The sequence below is a fragment of the Cyprinodon tularosa genome, unplaced genomic scaffold, assembly GCF_016077235.1.
Source record: "Cyprinodon tularosa strain WSP-4 unplaced genomic scaffold, ASM1607723v1 ctg160, whole genome shotgun sequence".
Taxonomy (NCBI): domain Eukaryota; kingdom Metazoa; phylum Chordata; class Actinopteri; order Cyprinodontiformes; family Cyprinodontidae; genus Cyprinodon; species Cyprinodon tularosa.
The window spans coordinates 102,107-120,902 of record NW_024038438.1 but is presented as its reverse complement, the minus strand read 5'-3'; the positions used below and the strand labels follow the sequence as shown (position 1 = coordinate 120,902).

At 39.5% G+C, this 18,796-nt stretch overlaps 1 protein-coding gene across 1 annotated transcript in view; it reads left to right on the top strand.

Annotated features, from left to right (window-relative positions):
* Positions 1-8,215: 8,215 nt before the first annotated feature.
* Positions 8,216-18,796, top strand: part of si:dkey-106n21.1 (solute carrier family 23 member 2) — an 81,335-nt gene continuing 70,754 nt past the window's right edge. Inside the window, exon 1 of the mRNA XM_038280454.1 lies at positions 8,216-8,451. Within this exon, the coding sequence (XP_038136382.1) occupies positions 8,398-8,451 (54 nt within the window). The 5' untranslated portion in view covers positions 8,216-8,397. The remainder of the gene's footprint in view (positions 8,452-18,796) is intronic.

Genomic DNA, 18,796 nt, shown 5'->3' with positions numbered 1-18,796 from the left:
TAAGATCACATAAACAAAACAAAAACAAAAGCTAGGTCAGTTGGGCAGTGGTTAATGTGGAGGCAACTCCCCAGGTGCAAACATGAGGTATGAGGGGGCAAACCTAGTGGCACTATGGACAACATTGTTGCACGCGTGTAGGAGCTTGAGAAGATGTTCGGGTTACCTATCCTGTTTCTCAACCTCCAAAGTTCAGTGTATATTCAGCAGGTTTTGATTAATTTGTTCGACGTTGTCGTCACCTGAAGGATGATATGGGGTTGTGCATGCTTTTGGAGATGCCATACATATTACACAGCTCTTTAATAAGCCCTGATAAAAAGGTTGGCCCCTGGCCTGAAAGAAAGTGGGAAGAACAACCAAAAACTTGTATGATGCTAGAACAAATTGCACGTACAGTGATTTTTGCAGTCTGATCATGCGTAGCAATAGCCCAGGAATCACACCTCAACATATCCATCATGACTAAAATGTACTGGTACGTTTTATGGGGATGATGCAGTGAGAGAAAATCAAGAGCAACTACCTCAAGAGGCTAGGACACTTCTATAGGCTTTAATGGCCCTTTGGCTCTGTCCTATTCTTCTGGAGGCTATAAACTGTAAACCTTGTCTAGAAAAGTTGCACCTCTTATTCCCTCCTTGGCCAGAAGAAATGACGCCTCAGATAAGAGAGGGTCCATTCCATACCTGCAGCTCCATGGTACTTTCTCCATAAATCCTGGTTGTTTGAAGCAGGAAACTCAAATTGAAAATAAAATTCACAAACACTAGTGTCAAAAACTACCTGGTATAGGCAAAGTTTCTTTCTGTGTTGAAGTAGCCGCTTGGAAGCTTCTGACATGTTGTCCCTCTCTGCCTTGGTTTGGAAGATGCCAACCTCCACATACCCCCGAATACACTGGATTCCTGGTTCACCTCTTGTAGACCCTTCCAATCTTTTCCAAGCAAAGTAACGTCCTCGGAGTCTGGTGTGGTTGTGATATAAAACACAGTCATGTCAAATTTGGCTTCCGTCTTCATAGCAATTGCTGCTAAGAATCTACACTTAACATCAAAGTTAAAGAAGGCCATTTGAGCTACCCACCTTTGCTCTACAGCAAAGGTTGCTCTACATCTCTTATTTTAGCAGTTTGCAAGTGGGCCACTGGATTGTTCTGCCTCTCAACCACTGAGCCTGTCTGTTCCCATCTGATCTCAGTGGTGATAGTTTTTTTTTTTAGCATACCTGAGTGTTTCTGATTACTTGATCCTGATCTGTTCTGCTTCTCGACCACTGGGCCTGTCTGAATGTTCCCGCCTGAACTGTCTTTGGATTCCTGGATCTCGAGGCCGGCCTGTTAATGTTCTGATCCATTGGCCTGACCTGGCTTCGGACTGCTGGAACTCTGAGCCTGCCTGTTCCTGTTCTAAGCTGTTTGCCTGACCTGGCTTCAGATTCCTGGACCTCTGAGCATTCCTCTTCCTGTTCTAATCTGTTTGCCTGACCTGGCTTCGGACTCCTACATGTTCTCAGGGCTGCAGCATCTGGGACACTCTGGGCTGCGCCTGCCGCATCTTGTTGGCAGCCCACTGACTGGATCCTACCTCGTTCTCTGGCTATGGACTGCACTTGTAAACCACGTTAGTAACTCATGTTCATAATTTTCCTCCTTTAGATTTATGTGGTCTTTAACCTGTGTTTCCTCTCTCCAGAATTTCTTGCCTCTGATGTCCTAGCAGCTGTTATCACAGACCTTTTTTTTTTTATAAACACTTTTTGAGTAATCCCACTGTCGGTCTTGCCTTAATAGTGTGTCCTTCTCTTCGGAATCTTGACAAAAACCTAAAACTCCAATAATTTTTCTTAACAATAACAATGGGTGGAGCCCAGGTGCTGGAGCTCTAGGTTATCACACCTCTATGAAGCAGATCCAGTTACCACATCACATCACTTTATACATGAGGGGTGGCAGTGGCCTGAACCTCTCCCTAATCAGGGGTACATGTACTGGGGATCGTGTGCATGACTGGATCTGTTCTACCAAAATCCTTCTCATGTGTGGAAAATACTTCAGTTTACTTGTGCAGAAGATTGGTCAGCTTACCACCTTGTTCTGAGGTCAAATCCGCACCAGTTACCAGCGTTTGGACATCAAAGTTGTCCCTCTCACCACTGCCCTCAGTGACTTCTACCACCCCACTCTCCACTTCCACTTCACAGTTAATGGTCAGGTAAACATCATCTGCAGAGCGAACATCAGTGCTGTACACTATAATCTATCCATTTTTTGGTAGCGTCCTAAAGTTACAGGAACATTGTTTGAATTTCTGAGGCCGGGGGCTGGCAACCTGCGGCTCCGGAGCTGCATGCGGCTCCTTAGCGTCCCCCTTGGGGCTCCCTGGAGCTTTTTTAAAAATGTATATAAAATGTTTTATTTATTTTTTTTTTTTTGTATATGGTGTGCCAAAGGTCAAACAAAAATTTATTATGTTTTCCAATGCTGTAAACATTTGTATAGTAAATAAATTTAAACAATAATTTGCGTCAAAGAAATAGAGATCATTGGTCACAACTTGTTACCAGCGTGGCATGGTGCCAGGCAAACAAAGCTGCAGGTGTGTCTCGGACCATGGATGTCGAAGGGAAAAAAAGTGAGATAGCTAATGAGAAAAAGGGATTTAAAAGGGACCAAATCATTTTCTTTCATTATCAACACGGAAGGATTGCCTGCATTTTTGCTTTGTAATGAGAGGTTGTCAAAAAAAAAAAAAAAACAATTTGGAAAGGCATTTCCAGGGAAGGCAAGCAAAATATACAGCCAACCACCAAGTTGGGAGTGAGAGAAAAAGTGCGATAGCAGAACTTCTGGATAAATTAGAGGAGCTTTAAGTGGATTGCATCTCCAAACTCCGTAACAGCTGCTAGTTTTGTTGCAAGGATGGAAAATCGTCCATAGATCAAACATGTAGCGCTCTGATGCAGCTGTGTGAACTGTGTTTGAAATCACACCAAGGAACGCTGGTGACAGAGGATGTGGGATTTCAGGGTTAGACTCAATCAACGTCTCCCAACAGAAACAAGTCCACCATAGAAAGATTCCATTATTGTGTTTCTATAATTTCATCAATGCAACAAAATTTGAACCGCGCAGTGAAGGGTGGTGAAGCCGCCCGGTGAGAGCGTTCACTGCTCCTCCCTCATCTCATGCTGCTACGTGACATTTGCTCCAGGACGGGGATATTTATAGAATTAAAGCCAAAAAAAACTAAAAACACTATAAGCATAACATTATTAAAATTATTATTCATTTGTAATAATAAAATAAAAAATCACATAAACACAGAAAAGTCAACAGTTCCATGATATGTTGAACTTAAATGTAAAAAGTATTTGTATTGTATTGATATCGGCGATAATGACCCTGTATTTACTTGGTATTGGATCAACTTAAAATCCCTTGTATCACCCACCTCTCATCGATACATTAGGTGGTTTCTGAAAGTTGCAATGTTCTTTTAAATTACTCTAAAAAATATACAGATATTTTAATTTGAAAAGTTGATAGAAAAGTTAAACTGTACCTCAGTACTTTTAGCATGTACTTTTGAATAATTCAGTGAAAAAGTGAATGCTGTTACTCTTACTGTTTGAGAAACATTTAATTGTAGTTGAGTTAAGTTCCAGTAAAGTACTGTAATTATGTGATACAGTCATAATTTTTTACAGTCATGATAATAGATGAAGTATCACATTACATTGACTGATATAAATTTCTGACTTTGTATCTAATAATTATGGCTTTACATTTCATAGGTAGGGATACAAGCTCAGTCTACATGGCATTGGTAATTCAAGCAAGGAACGTGCAAATTTTTAAAATTCATATCTGAAATAATAACACGCTAAAAAGATAATAAGGATGCTTTAGAACAAGTAAACAAAAAGAAGGAAAAGGATAATGACAACATGTTCAATATGCTCGGCCTGCACAAATTGCACATACAGTATAACAGACAGATTGAGCTTTGTAAACTTTATGAACAAACTGGAAGAGCCAAAAAAATATGTCCCCCATTGGTCTTTTTTGTGACAGATATTTAGGTTGTAAAATTTGTCAAATGTGTTTATAAGCAAAGCGCTTTCCGGCTAATTAAAAAATAGAAATTTTGAGCTAGATACTGCATTCATTAACAAGGAACAATTCAGCTAATGTCTGTGTATATATGAACTAAAACTTGCATTTGTTAGATTTTTTTAATCAATAAATGTTTGACACAATAATCATAAAAGGTAGCAAAGTTCCTTTTTGGAATTCATGTGTCCTGTATATGCCTCTTCGTGATTCCGTGTTCCAGGGTTGTGCGTTCCTGAATTTTTGACATTGTAAAAAAGGAACCTTTTAGGAAAGGGGTTTAAAAAAAAAACTTTGATGACCCTAAAATATTGTTCTGGGCCACTTTAAGTATTTATGGATCAGTGCTTCTAAATTCCTTTTGAATATCTGCTTATGTCTTCTTGGACTTCTAGTTGGCTGCTCACACTGAGCCTGGTTTCTCCGGAAGTTTCTTCCTGTTAAAAGGGAGGTATTCCTCTCCCCTCAAGCTGCATGCATTGCTGCAGAGTCATTGAGAAAATGCTAATATCTATGCAATTGATGCAATTAGCTGGATATGTATATGATTCGACTAAGCTGTTTCTGTAAACTGCCTTGAGGTGACTAGTTTTAAATTGGTGCACAATAAATAATCGGAATTGAATTACATTGAGCCAGTCTGAACTTCTCATGAACCTTGATAGACAAAAAAAAAAATCCTTTCTCCTGTTCCACATCTCTTAGAAGCATCCGTTTCATGCAGATTATCCACCATGACCGTCTTCTTGTGACTTGACGCCAACACCAGGTTACTTACATTCACAATAATGTAGGCTGCTGGAAGCCGTTACAGTAGCACATGCTCGTCACTTGTTGCATGCACATCATGGGTTGCTATCTGAACAGCTTTTTTCCTGATCATCACAAGAATTCATGCTTCAAGGCTTTAGATTAAACTATCATACATTTTTCTCACATGTTTTATGAGCCTTTCCCTAAGATAACGGTCTTGTGCTGAAAGTTTGCATCTATTTATTACTTTGTCTTAAGATAGATGGTAAGAAGTATTTTTTATTTAAGACAATGACACCAAAAATATATATTTTACTCATAATGGGTACAGTTCTGAGATAAAAGTTAGCACTTCAAAGTGTTGTAAAGTAAGCTAAAAGACCAACAGTACAAAGAATCAATTCAGTCCATTCAGTACCGTTTAAAATCCCTTCGCACAACTTTTGTGTGGGTTGTAAACATTTTTGTGAACAATTTAAATTTTGCCTTTTATGTCCCCCTGCTTTTCCTTGCTGGGTCTCTGGAAACAAATAAAGCCATTGTAAAGTCATGCATTAGTGTAAAATCATTGTTACAAACCCCAGCTACGGGTGGTCTTTGTGTAAATGAAATGAAAACCTGCGGATATAAATAGAATCTAACACATTTATTCTTCACAATGATGTCTGAGAGATTTGTCTTCATGACGAGCTGAAATTACAAAGCAAGCAGTCTGAAGGGTCTCTGCTGCTTTTTAGTTTGCTCTACAGTCATTTAAACCTTAGCAGTAAATGATAAAATTCTGCTCAACACATTTAATCTGGGAGCTTCTGATATCTGTAAATTCTGACCAAGAGAGTAGAGTCTTGTGGACATTAAATATTATAACTCTGAAGCCAAGTGTTAATTTAACTTTTCTGCGTCTATAATTACAAACTCAATAAAAAAATCACACAAAGACTAACTGAATACAGAATGACTAAAAGAACATACTGAAAAACATCTAAGGAATACAATAAAGTTTATCTTAATCACTCACTAAATTTACAGTTTAGGTATTCTCAAAGTTTTGCAACGTGAGAGTGAATAATAAAGTCAAATTCAAAGCACCTATGTCTTACTTAAAAAACACCAGCGAGAAAAGTACAATGGGATTAATTTAGAGTTCCCTATGAATTACAGTTACTGAACCTCAATTACTACAACCTGCGGGATTATTTACACAAGCATGTGCAGTACATGCTTCTCACTTGTGCACGTCTGGATCACAGGTCCCAGAGTTAATTACCTTTCTCTGGGTTAGAACAGTTTAGAAAAAAAATTTAAATAGAATCTATTTGGTCACTTTCTTAGAGCATATTTGTTTAAATCATGGTACACATAGATCCACATACATACATTTTGCTACAAAACAACACCAATGTCTACTCTGCCTAAAGATATGTGAGGGGCAACAAATCAATGTAGTGATGTCCCAGGAATAACTGTTCTGAGATACAATTCATGGAAATGAGTTGATTTATGAGGACATGGATGTCCCCATGATTATTTGTGATTCTAAAGCTTTCCTCTGTGCTGATGCGTGGAATGAGCCTGCAATCACAGTATGGTAGTCATTGTAGAGCAAGTTTATTTATGTATCACATATCAAGTGATAAGCTAATTCAAAGTGCTGTAAACAAATACAAAATAAGAAAACAAAACAAATGCACAGAGAAAATTGTATTGAAGTGGCATAATAAATGCCATTGGGAAAGACAAAAGTTGGACCTTAAACTCTAACTACAATAATAATGGTTCAGGAAAAAGAAAATCTTCAAAACTCAAAGATATTAATCTGAACTTATTCCAAGTTTTTTAGAACTTATTCAGAAGTAGATATATTGCTGCACTGCTACAACTTTTAAATATTAGTTTGTATACATTAAAGGAAACAAAATTTATATACATATTGCCTAACATTAACGATGCTCTAAGACCATAAATCAACATGGTTCATTCATTATTAACAAAAAAACTCACTGCTTTAGAAATAAAATAAATACAATAAAAATATTTAATGAACTATTTCTAAATCTTCAACTCTTGTACTTAACAAGTAACCCTGGCAATGAGAGTCATGATGGAGTCAACGACAGCTTACCAGATTGAACTAAGCACTTTTTAATTTAGTGGGGCTTGCCAGACTACCATTAATCTGAGGCTTCTTCCCATCAATTGTTATTCATATCTCCCCAGTTCACTGCCATCACCATACAAAATTTATAATTGTACAAGCTTGTTTATTTTTAAATATTTGGATATGTTATTTCTCTCTATGATTAACAAAGACAGTTTGAACTGACTTAAGCTATATATAGTTATATCAACTTGTATTATTTTTATTGATATTTTGGATCGATCTGCCCACCACCACAAGACAAAGTTCTGTCATCTGCAGAAATACTCAAATGACTCTGTAGTCACTGGGTGCATCAGAGATGGGCAAGAAGCTGAGTACAGGAAGCTGGGGAACGTCTTTGTGAAATAGTGTGGTAACAATCATCTGATCCTGATGGTGAGCAAAAAAAAAAAAAGAGATTATTATAGATTTCAATAGAAACAGGAACAAGTTGAATCCTATTAAGATAATTGGAGAAGAAGTGGAGGTGGTGATAACTTGGTGTTAACCTGGACAAAAATTTTAACTGGAGTCACAGTTGTGACACTGTCTACAAGAAGGGACAAAGCAGATTGTACTTCTTAAGGAATCTTAGGTCCTTCAGTGTTTTAGCCAAGATGCTTCATATCTAACATAAGTCTGTTGTGGAGCTCTCTTCCCCCATCATCTGTTGAGGTAACAGCATCATAGCAAATGACTGAAAGAGGCTCCACAAGCTAATTAAGACAAGCTCTATTCTAAGAAATTCCCTAGAACCTCTGGAGATGAACATTAATGACAACAGTGAGCATCCTCTTCAGAAGACTGTTAACAACAACAGTGTCTTCAGTAAAGGGCGTCTCCAGATATGGTGCAAGACAGACCACAACAGATCCTTCCTGCTTACACCTATCAACACCTACAACAACTCATTAAAAAAAGACGATGCATTACTGCAACATTTAATTTTGCTTTTGGGATTAATAGAGTTTTATTTATTGAAATTGAAAGAGATCATAACTTATGGTCACTTTTGAAGACCAACCTTGGGTTTTCTAATTGAATGTATTGCAGATATTCCTTCTTTAAACCTGAATGTGAGTAGCAGAGTCTGACAAATTAATGTGACAAATAGTCTTATATCCTTGCTAGATTCATCGTCACACATCAGCAGACACATGACTGAAAATCAACGTAACTAAGCTTTCATTTGCTCACGAGCACAGCGGAAACATTTCAGAGCGGGAGAACAGATTACAAAATACCAGAGCTGCACTCTTTTTTTGAACGAGACACCATGTTTTTCTGGTGACGTGTGGCTGATCCTCATGCGATCCTTTCACCTCTGTAGTCAGTCATTGGTTAAGGGCCAGCAGAAGAAGCCGCACTCTGTCTTACCTCTGTTACCACAATGCATCTTACTACAGAAGAAAAGATAGAGCTTGGATTGCATCCTGTATTTGGGGTAAGTAATCAATAAGTCATTTTAATTTTCTTTAAATGCTCCCACAGTGATTTGTGATTGTAAAGTTTAAGTCCAGTTGACATCATTACATTTTTATATATCTGGATATTTATCTTTTAAAAATGTATGTTTTATGCAATAAACACAGCTGAAATAAGTCTAGAGGAGAGCAAAGTCTAAATGTAAGCCACGGTGGAATGCAGTGACTAAAGTAAGCATGAGTTACACTAAGCACGAGAGTACTCTATGAAATTGATTTTAATGGTTTTTAAACATATTGGTAGGGATGTCAGATTTAAGGCAGCTTTGTCATCTCAGTTAAAATACCAAAATATTAAATCAAAAACACACAAAACACATGCTGGACATGAAGGGAAATGAGTGGGATTACTATCATAATGATGACTTAAATTTGCTTAGACACTTATGGAAACATTTTTACGACCACTGATTTTTGTGCAAACTCTATAGGGTGTAATACTTACAGTATGACCAGAGTTAAAATCAGTCATTTCATAGTCTCTGGAGTGACCCAAATCCCAGCATGAGTAAGGGAAAGGGACACAAGAGGCTCCATAGGATGTGCAGGTGTTCACAGCGGAGTCAGAGGGTGATATTTTTGCTCTCTGAGGACTTCAAGAGGCTGGGAACATAAAAAAAAACCTAGAATGCAGATGTGTGAGCACGTTGGGTAGTCAACCTTATATTTATGTCAACCTATTTTTATGAAACCTAATTGTCAAAGTGAGGCTTAACATTGAACCTCAATGCTTGTATGGTTTCCTTGGATTCCTCTGTTTTAAAACAGGATTGCAAACAAGAAAATAACCCTGTTATTCTAATATGTGTATAACTCTTTTTTTCAGTTACTCTGTTTCAAAATTAAAGAGAGAAAAAGATATTTCTTTTTTTAATCAAATTAGAAAAGGGAAAACTCTCCAAAACTGTATTTAAATGGTTGAATTAACGATATGTGAAATATCATAATTAGAATGCCTTTATTATCATTATACATCATTATACAATGATAAGTACAAAGACCAAGTAATATAATATGAAAAACAATATGAAATATATACAATGTACAATTTAAACATGCAGAAATTGTATCGATCGATCGATCGATAGATAGATAGATAGATAGATAGATAGATAGATAGATAGATAGATAGATAGATAGATAGATAGATAGATAGATAGATAGATAGATAGATAGATAGATAGATAGATAGATAGATAGATAGATAGATAGATAGATAGATAGATAGATAGATAGATAGATAGATAGATAGATAGATAGATAGATAGATAGATAGATAGATAGATAGATAGATAGATAGTGGCTTTCACACAGCATGAACATGGAGAACATTTTATCTTTAACATGTTTATCATATTTAGTGGATGTTTGGACAAACAGTTCATAATATGCATCTATTCTCAATGACAAACTGAAGAAAATTCATTGCTTTCAGTGGCCTCTTCATTTCCAGCTATTGTTACCCCGGCAGCCATTACTGATTCCTCTCTTCACTTTGGTGTCTAGACTTCAAAGTAGAAGCATACATTGTAAGCTGTGAACATTACTGGGTTGCTTCATTACAGGGTTGCTTTAAAGCTCAACCAGGGAAGAGGGGATTAATTTCTGCCTCCATGAAGACACAAAGCATTGCTGACTTCACAGTGGATTTTTTCCACTTTGAATAGGCTCTGAACAGCTTTGAATAGGCTCTTAATAGCAGAACAGCATTTGAGTGCATTTGAGTGCAGCCACAGTGGATTTTTATTTGATTTTTAATAAGAAGTTTCTGCGTTTAAGTTTCAAAAATGGAATGGCCTTTTCTTTTCACAATTAAGCTAGGAGACACACACTTACAGAATTCAGTTGCTTCGGTTGTTGATTAATTACACACATGTACAATGATATAATCCAGGTCACATGATGGCTTTATGGTATATATACAAATAAACTGAGCAAAAACAAAGATTAAAGGATGAAAATAACTGGCAACGAAAATACTTCACCAAGAGGCTTTTTGGATATAAATGAAAACAACAGGTTTACGTACCTTTAAGTAAAAGTAAAAAGTACTGTATAGTAAAAGTAATCCTAAAAGTATTCTTCTCTAAAAGTTATTCAAGTAAATGTTACCCCTGACAAACAGGTAGTCAGTCTCAGCAGCTTCATCTTGCAACAAACCCTGCCTGCATTCAGAGCAGAGGGGAGATCGATCATGTTTCCCCATTGAAAAAAAGGTCTCACCTGCTTAAAGCTGCAGTTGATCCAGCGCTGGTTAATATGATGTCAATTTCATTTCTAATATATTTTTTCCGGTTGTTGTTTTTTTTTTCCTCTAAATCTGTTGTATTAGAAATAAAGTTGTCATTTATTCATTTCATCCACTGTGTGCACCTTTGCTAACTGACTTTTGCTTTGGTTTTATAATGTAACACAATCTGTCCATGTAGTTTCAGTTGAGGTAAAGCATCAGTGAATACTGGGAGATCATGTTATGTGCGTAAAGTTTAGTTTTAAAATATATTTAGTGTTTTTAATCACTTTTAGGCTTGCAGATATTTACATTTCTCTTTCTTCTTCAACCTTGATCAAAACAAAACCAAATGCAAAAGCTAGTGACTTGTAGCACATTTTAGGACAACCAGTAGCAGCTCTCCTTGCAAAAATTCAGATTTGGGGTCAGTAAGTACTTTCACTGAATCAAGTAAACAAAGGGTGAAGATCCCATCAAATCCCGTGCAAAAAAATCCAGGTTCCAACCTGAAACTGACTTCACCAGAGTTAGGCCAGCATGGCGCTAGTTTGAATGTCAACTCTTGTAATCAGCCTGAAGTTTCAACATGTAGCTAACTCTGGAGGAGGAGGAGGCAGAGAAGGGGAAAGGGGATTCACCTTAAATTGTATTTAATGTAGGCTAAATTGTTAGTATGGCATGCAACTTTTTTATTTATTGGGTCAGGTTTCTTATGCATGCATTAATAAGAGGCAAAGCTTACACCTCCTTTAAGAGGGGAGAAGGAGATAAATCAGATTCCAAAGTTTCTTCTGTCTTACATCTTCGTAGGATAAGTTATGAATTAGATTTTTAATGTTAGCCTATTGAGCATACTGACACATTTGTACATTTCTCTTCATGTGATGCCATTTAATTGAGCACAGCCATTAGATACAGCCATTAGACTTTTCTGCCTGATATTGCATAGGAAAAATGATCTCTGATAGTATCTTTGCAATCTCATGAGCCAAAGATGTATCTTAATGACCTTGGTGAATGTGCTATAAGAGCCGCAGAACACTTCTTTAAAGCTGCAGTCTGTAACATTGAGAAGAGAGCAGACTTCGACTGAAAATTTGAAGAAAAACAGGTTTCACTCCACTCCCCCACCCTCTCTGCTTCACTCATGCCCCACCTCCAAGCTCCACCCCTCTCACAGCATCTGCGCGGCTACCACATGCGACCAGAAGGGGGGGGGGGGGGGGGATTCAGCGTGTGTGAGCTGTGATTGACGCTCCATCAGACACTCCTCTGGCTGTGATTGGTTGTTTTGACTCGTCCCGAATTATTCTTTCCAGATTGAAATACAGGCAGTAGGCGGGACCAATTGAAGCAGTTTTTTTCACAGGTTACATATCACATGCCCACTGCTGATGGGCATAGGGACAGTTTCAGCCAATATGACAAAAAAGTGATTTTTAAAAACTTACAGACTTCAGCTTTAAGTTAGTAGCAGTTACTAGGTTTGTACTTTTCACCAGGAATGAGTTTCATTACAAAAGGAGCTTTGATAATTGCCATGACCCACAAATATGCTAAGTCATAACCTGACCAAGCAAGTTGTTATCTACAGCTGGGAAAGGCAGACGTGTGGCCGGTCTCTCTGTTCTGTGTTTCTAACACTATTTTACTGATCCGTCAAGATTTTAATTTCAATGCTGTTTATAGATCATTTCCTTTTGTCTTCTCAATGCTTTTTATTTTAAGCAAAGCAAAAATCGGCTCTTTTTTTCATTTTAAATGGAGGATTACTATCATAGTAAAATCAGAAAGTTTTACCATCTCATGACTATTTGTGAATGGAAACTTAGAAAAAAAATACAAGTTCTGATTAAGAGGTTTTCCAAAGTTTAATTGCTAGATACATTATTTTCAAATTTGCTTTCACGAAACATGTTCATAGTTTGCAACAATAATGGAAAGAAATTCCCTCCATCAGGGATGTGTCAGGAGTCATTTTGATATTGTGTTTGTGAAGCAACAAGAGGTAAACAGCCAGAAACTGTACTGTAGTGTTACAAATATATTACTAAAGTAAAAGTAGAAAGTAGAGAGCAGCAAAAGTATCCCAGAAGTATATTTAGTTCAAAAAGTTACTCAAGTAAATGTAACTGGGTACCGCCCACCTCTGTTGGAATCAGGAATTGCAAAGCTAAAATAAAATATGAAGAGGAGCAGAGAACATTTCAATCTAAATAGAAATAATTGTATATTATATGGAAGAAATAAGAAACCCATCTGTTTGTTGTTCCAATCAATGTCACATTTTAAAGTTCAGATCTACAACAATGTTTTTTGCAGCTTGTTCTAAAGACAAGAAAGAAGCACCGCCCTCGGTCATGATGCTAAGGACATTTTGTGGCTTCAGTTTTTTTCTTTGCATATACAAAATCATCTGAGAATTAAGATGATCTGAAATCAAAATATTATATGTTTGGGTTTTTGTTGTGCAATATTTTGTGCAGCTTTTGGAGCTGCAGCTGGAGTTAATTTTTTCTCCTGTTGCTGATCTGGTTGGTAACGGGTGATCTAGAACTAGACACAAGCTCTAATGATTACTGATACAAAAAACACAAAGAATGACAAAAATAAACACCTAAGTAAAGAACACATATATAAAAATAAATAAATAAAAATTATTTCTGTACTATAAAGCTGTCAGAGCACAACAACATGATGACTTCCAGTGTTTGGCTAACACTGTTAGCCAAACACTGGAATGTATTAAGTTTTTTTTTTTTTTTCATTATTTCTACAAGCCACTTGATGTTTTAAATGTTAATCCTTCATTGTCCCTCAATTGGGTTAAAGTTAGAATGGCAGTCTGGGGCTTGAAGTCAGAACTTTGGGGATCCAAGCGCAATGCTCTAACCACTAAACCGCCCCTTATTTATTATAAAAAAAAAAGAAAAACTGCCTTTAAAACTTTAGGATATGCTGTGCATAAGAACCATCAATTTTCATATTTTTCCTTCCCCTTCCGTGAACATCCACTGAGTTTAGGATGGCCCTAATGGAAAAAAGTGACTGTTAGACTTCCTCACAAACATACCTCCGTCTGTCCGGGTCTGGCAGAACACCTCTGATGTTATCACCGTAAGCACAGGCCCCCCGAAGGGCTGTGTCCTGAGTCCCCTGCATTTCACCCTGATGACGCATGACTGCATCCCCAGGCAGCAAATCACACCACCACCAATAATATCGTGACACTACGGTGGCGGGCCTCTCTAAGTTCTTGTTACTTATTGGGGGTTACAGTGCAGCAATTTATTTCCAAGCGTTATGTACGCTGTCTCCTTGCTCCATTTTCTATTTCTTTCCTTCACTAAACTTCTTATGTGCTCAGGCTCGACCCCCTAAAGTATAACAATATAATTTTTAAAAATCTCTGTTTCTGTTTGTGTTTTTTTTATTTGGTCGTCTTTGAAGAATCTTTGAAGGTCTCTAAAAGAGAAAGACACTTGCCCACAAGAACAGAAAAAAGAAAAACAACGGAAAAAGTCCTGACTCAGAGAATATCTGATTCCACTTTCCATTTCATGGTCCCTTCACATGCTATACATTGCGTGTCACTTTGCGTAATCCCCCTCCTTCCCTTTTTTGATCACTTTGGTGCTTTTAGATGATTTAAAAAAGTTTCATTCAAAATTAAGTTATTTAACAAATATTGTTATTGATAAACTATCAATAAATGTCCCACCAAATAAATGAAGTCTTCATAAAACAAAATAAATATCAAATGCTACGGAGGTTTTTTCGAGGACCCAAATGCAGAGATGAGGAGGCAGAGATTAGTGTTGCTGATTTAATTAAAAATTCCACAGGCAACTGAAGCAAAGTCCAAAAACACAAAATACTGAAAACGAAAACATCCAGTTAACATCAGGGGAAACATATGTGGGGAGCAAAGAGAAGACGAAGCAACAAAACAACAAGAAACCAGCAATGAAGAACTGCAGTGGTGGTATATGTATATATATATATACATATACATATATATACACTATATTGCCAAAAGTATTTGCTCACCTGCCTTGACTCACATATGAGCTTAAGTGACATCCCGTTCCTAATCCATAGGGTTCAATATGACGTCGGTCCACCCTTTGCAGCTAGAACAGCTTCAACTCTTCTGGGAAGGCTGTCCACAAGGTTTAGGAGTGTGTTTATGGGAATTTTTGACCATTCTTCCAGAAGCGCATTTGTGAGGTCGCACACTGATGTTGGACGAGAAGGCCTGGCTCTCAGTCTCCGCTCTAATTCATCCCAAAGGTGTTCTATCGGGTTGAGGTCAGGACTCTGTGCAGGCCAGTCAAGTTCATCCACACCAGACTCTGTCATCCATGTCTTTATGGACCTTGCTTTGTGCACTGGTGCACAGTCATGTTGGAAGAGGAAGGGGCCAGCTCCAAACTGTTCCCACAAAGTTGGGAGCATGGAATTGTCCAAAATGTCTTGGTATGCTGAAGCATTCAGAGTTCCTTTCACTGGAACTAAGGGGCCAAGCCCAGCTCCTGAAAAACAACCCCACACCATAATCCCCCCTCCACCAAACTTTACACTTGGCACAATGCAGTCAGACAAGTACCGTTCTCCTGGCAACCGCCAAACCCAGACCCGTCCATCAGATTGCCAGATGGAGAAGCGCGATTCGTCACTCCAGAGAACGCGTCTCCACTGCTCTAGAGTCCAGTGGCGGCGTGCTTTACACCACCGCATCCGACGCTTTGCATTGCACTTGGTGATGTATGGCTTGGATGCAGCTGCTCGCCCATGGAAACCCATTCCATGAAGCTCTCTGCGCACTGTTCTTGAGCTACATGAAGTTTGGAGGTCTGTAGTGATTGACTCTGCAGAAAGTTGGCGACCTCTTCGCACTATGCGCTTCAGCATCCGCTGACCCCGCTCCGTCAGTTTACGTGGCCTACCACTTCGTGGCTGAGTTGCTGTCGTTCCCAAACACTTCCATTTTCTTATAATACAGCTGACAGTTGACTGTGGAATATTTAGGAGCGAGGAAATTTCACGACTGGATTTGTTGCACAGGTGGCATCCTATCACAGTTCCACGCTGGAATTCACTGAGCTCCTGAGAGCGACCCATTCTTTCACAAATGTTTGTAAAAACAGTCTGCATGCCTAGGTGCTTGAATTTATACACCTGTGGCCATGGAAGTGATTGGAACACCTGATTCCGATAATTTGGATGGGTGAGCAAATACTTTTGGCAATATAGTGTATATATCTATATATATCTATATATATATATATATATATATATATATATATATATATATATATATATACATACATATATATATATATATATAAACTGTGTTCTCACCCCTCGTGGGGTGGTATGTGTCATCCTCAAGCTCGGGTCCTCTACCAGAGGCCTGGGAGTTTGAGGGTTCTGCGCAGTATCTTAGCTGTTCCTAGGACTGCGCTCTTCTGGACAGAGACCTCTGATGTTTTACCTGGAATCTGCTGTAGCCACTCTCCCAGTTTGGGGGTCACAGCCCCCATTGCTCCAATTACCACTGGCACCACTGCTGCTCTTACTTTCCACATCTTTTCTAGCTCCTCTTTCAGTCCTTGGTATTTCTCAAGCTTCTCGTGTTCTTTCTTCTTGATGTTGCTGTCGCTTGGGATTGCCACATCTATCACAACTGCCTTCCTCTGCTGTTTGTCCATCAACACGATGTCTGGTTGGTTAGCAATCACCTGTCTCCTGTTTTGGCCAGTTTATTATACCAGCGGGGTATCTGATGACTGGCAGGGCATATGTGTTGATGGCTTGGATCTTGTTTTTCCCATTCAGCTGACTTTTCAGGACCTGCCTTACTCTTTGTAGGTATTTAGCTGTGGCGGTCTTTCTTGCTATCTCCTTGTGGTTTCCGTTAGCCTGTGGCACCTCAAGTTATTTGTAGCTGTCCTGAACATCTGTAATGTAGCCTTCTGGTAGTTCAACCCCCTCGGTTCTGATCATCTTCCCTCTCTTTGAGACCGGGGTATAGTGCATCGCCCTGGTATATGCCGCACTTGATGGTGACTTGTGCTATTGGCTTCCAGACTTGTTTTCCACAGCTTCATTGAGTTCTTGATGAAGGCTATCCACTAGCGGCTGGTGTTTGGCTCCTCTGGTGTTACTGCCTATTCCCTTCTGGGAAGGGTGCATCTATTGAGCCATGTGCCTACTCATCTTAGCGGCTATGATGCCTGACAGGAGCTTCCATGTTGTACATAGGCAAGTTATTGGCTGGTAGTTGGTTGGGATTGTTCCCTTCTGGGGATCCTTCATGATCAGGATTGTTCGTCCTTTGGTGGGTTCCATCCATCAGCAGTTGGTTCATTTGTGCTGCGAGGCGTGCATGAAGTGCGGTTAGTTTTTTCAGCCAGTAGGTGTTGATCTGATCTTGAATTACCCTGCCACTGTGAGTACACTTTGGATGGGATAGCTTTGCATAGCGCTGCATTTACATCTTCTAGAAGACTTTCAGAGGGTACTCTGTCATTTAGCCTTGGCAGTCTTGGTCGTCGTACTAGGGGATCCAGTTTGGTTATGATCTGCTGTCGTAGGTCAGCCGTCCTTACATTTAGTGGGCTTGTTGTTGTTGGGGCTGGGGACCCAATCTCTGTGTGTTGGGATGATTATATCTCCCTGACCTGTTGTCCTGACTCCCCCTTGCCGCAGCATGTCAGTTGTACCTCATCAATTTCTAGCTGTGATAGGAGCTGCCGTTTGCGGATGTTAGAACACTGAGTTAGTAGTTGTTTCTTTGTCAATGTTGATGATGGTTGTTGGAGCTGCCATAACTCCCATAGTCTCTGCACGTAACCTCTCTCACTGGGGTCGCTTGTATAGTAGCATTTCATCAGTTCCAAGTTTTCTGCTGTAGTCCATCTACTGTATGTCTTGTTCCAGTAGCCAATTTGTCATGAAGTTGCCCTGGTTCCCTAGGAACTGACGCGGACCTTGTTAATCCGTGCTATGTATATATATATATATATATATATATATATATATATATATATATATATATATACCCAAACAAAGGGCAGAACCCTGACAGTTGGCTCAGGGACTGGCTCTGGTGGAAAAATCCTCATTATTCCCATAAAAAAAAATAACTAAAAAACTTCTGATGCCGTAAGTTGTGGAGGATCTGATTTTATGAATATAGATTGTATGGGCCAATGTAACCTTTTAAAGTCCTAAGAGGTGGTGACAGCTACGAATTATGAAGGTGGCGGCTGAGACCACAGAGAAAACTGACCTGGCTTTTTGGTGGCGTAAGGCTAGCAGCAGGCTGACCCAAAGGAGTGGGAAGCTGTGGCATCAGACCGACCCACTAGAGAGTGAGTGGCGGCATCAGACCGACCCGCTGGAGAGTGAGTGGCGGCATCAGACTGACCTGCTATAGAGTGAGAGGCAGCATCAGACTGACCCGCTGGAGAGTGAGTGGCGGCATCAGACCGACCCGCTGGAGAGTGAGTGGCGGCATCAGACTGACCTGCTATAGAGTGAGTGGCGGCGTCAGACTGACCTTCTATGGAGTGAGAGGCGGCGTCAGACTGACCTGCTGTGGAGTGAGTGGTGGCGTCAGACTGATCTGCTGGAGAGTGAGTGATGGCGTCAGACTGACCTTCTATGGAGTGAGTGGTGGCGTCAGACTGACCTGCTATAGAGTGAGTGGCGGCGTCAGACTGACCTTCTATGGAGTGAGAGGCGGCGTCAGACTGACCTGCTGTGGAGTGAGTGGTGGCGTCAGACTGATCTGCTGGAGAGTGAGTGATGGCGTCAGATTTACCTGCTAAAGAGTGAGGGGTGGCGTCAGACTGTCCTGCTGCAGAACGAGTGGCGGTATTAGACCGACCTGCTAGAGAGTGAGTGGCGGCGTCAGACTGACCCGCTGGAGAGTCCGTTGCAGAAGACTGGGGGATCAGCAGCAGGGCGGACAGGTAAACAAGGGAGTGATGGGTAGGGTGGTGGAAATTTATTTAAGAGCTGAGAGAAGGCATCCTTTATGTTCCACTCAGCTAAGCCAATGT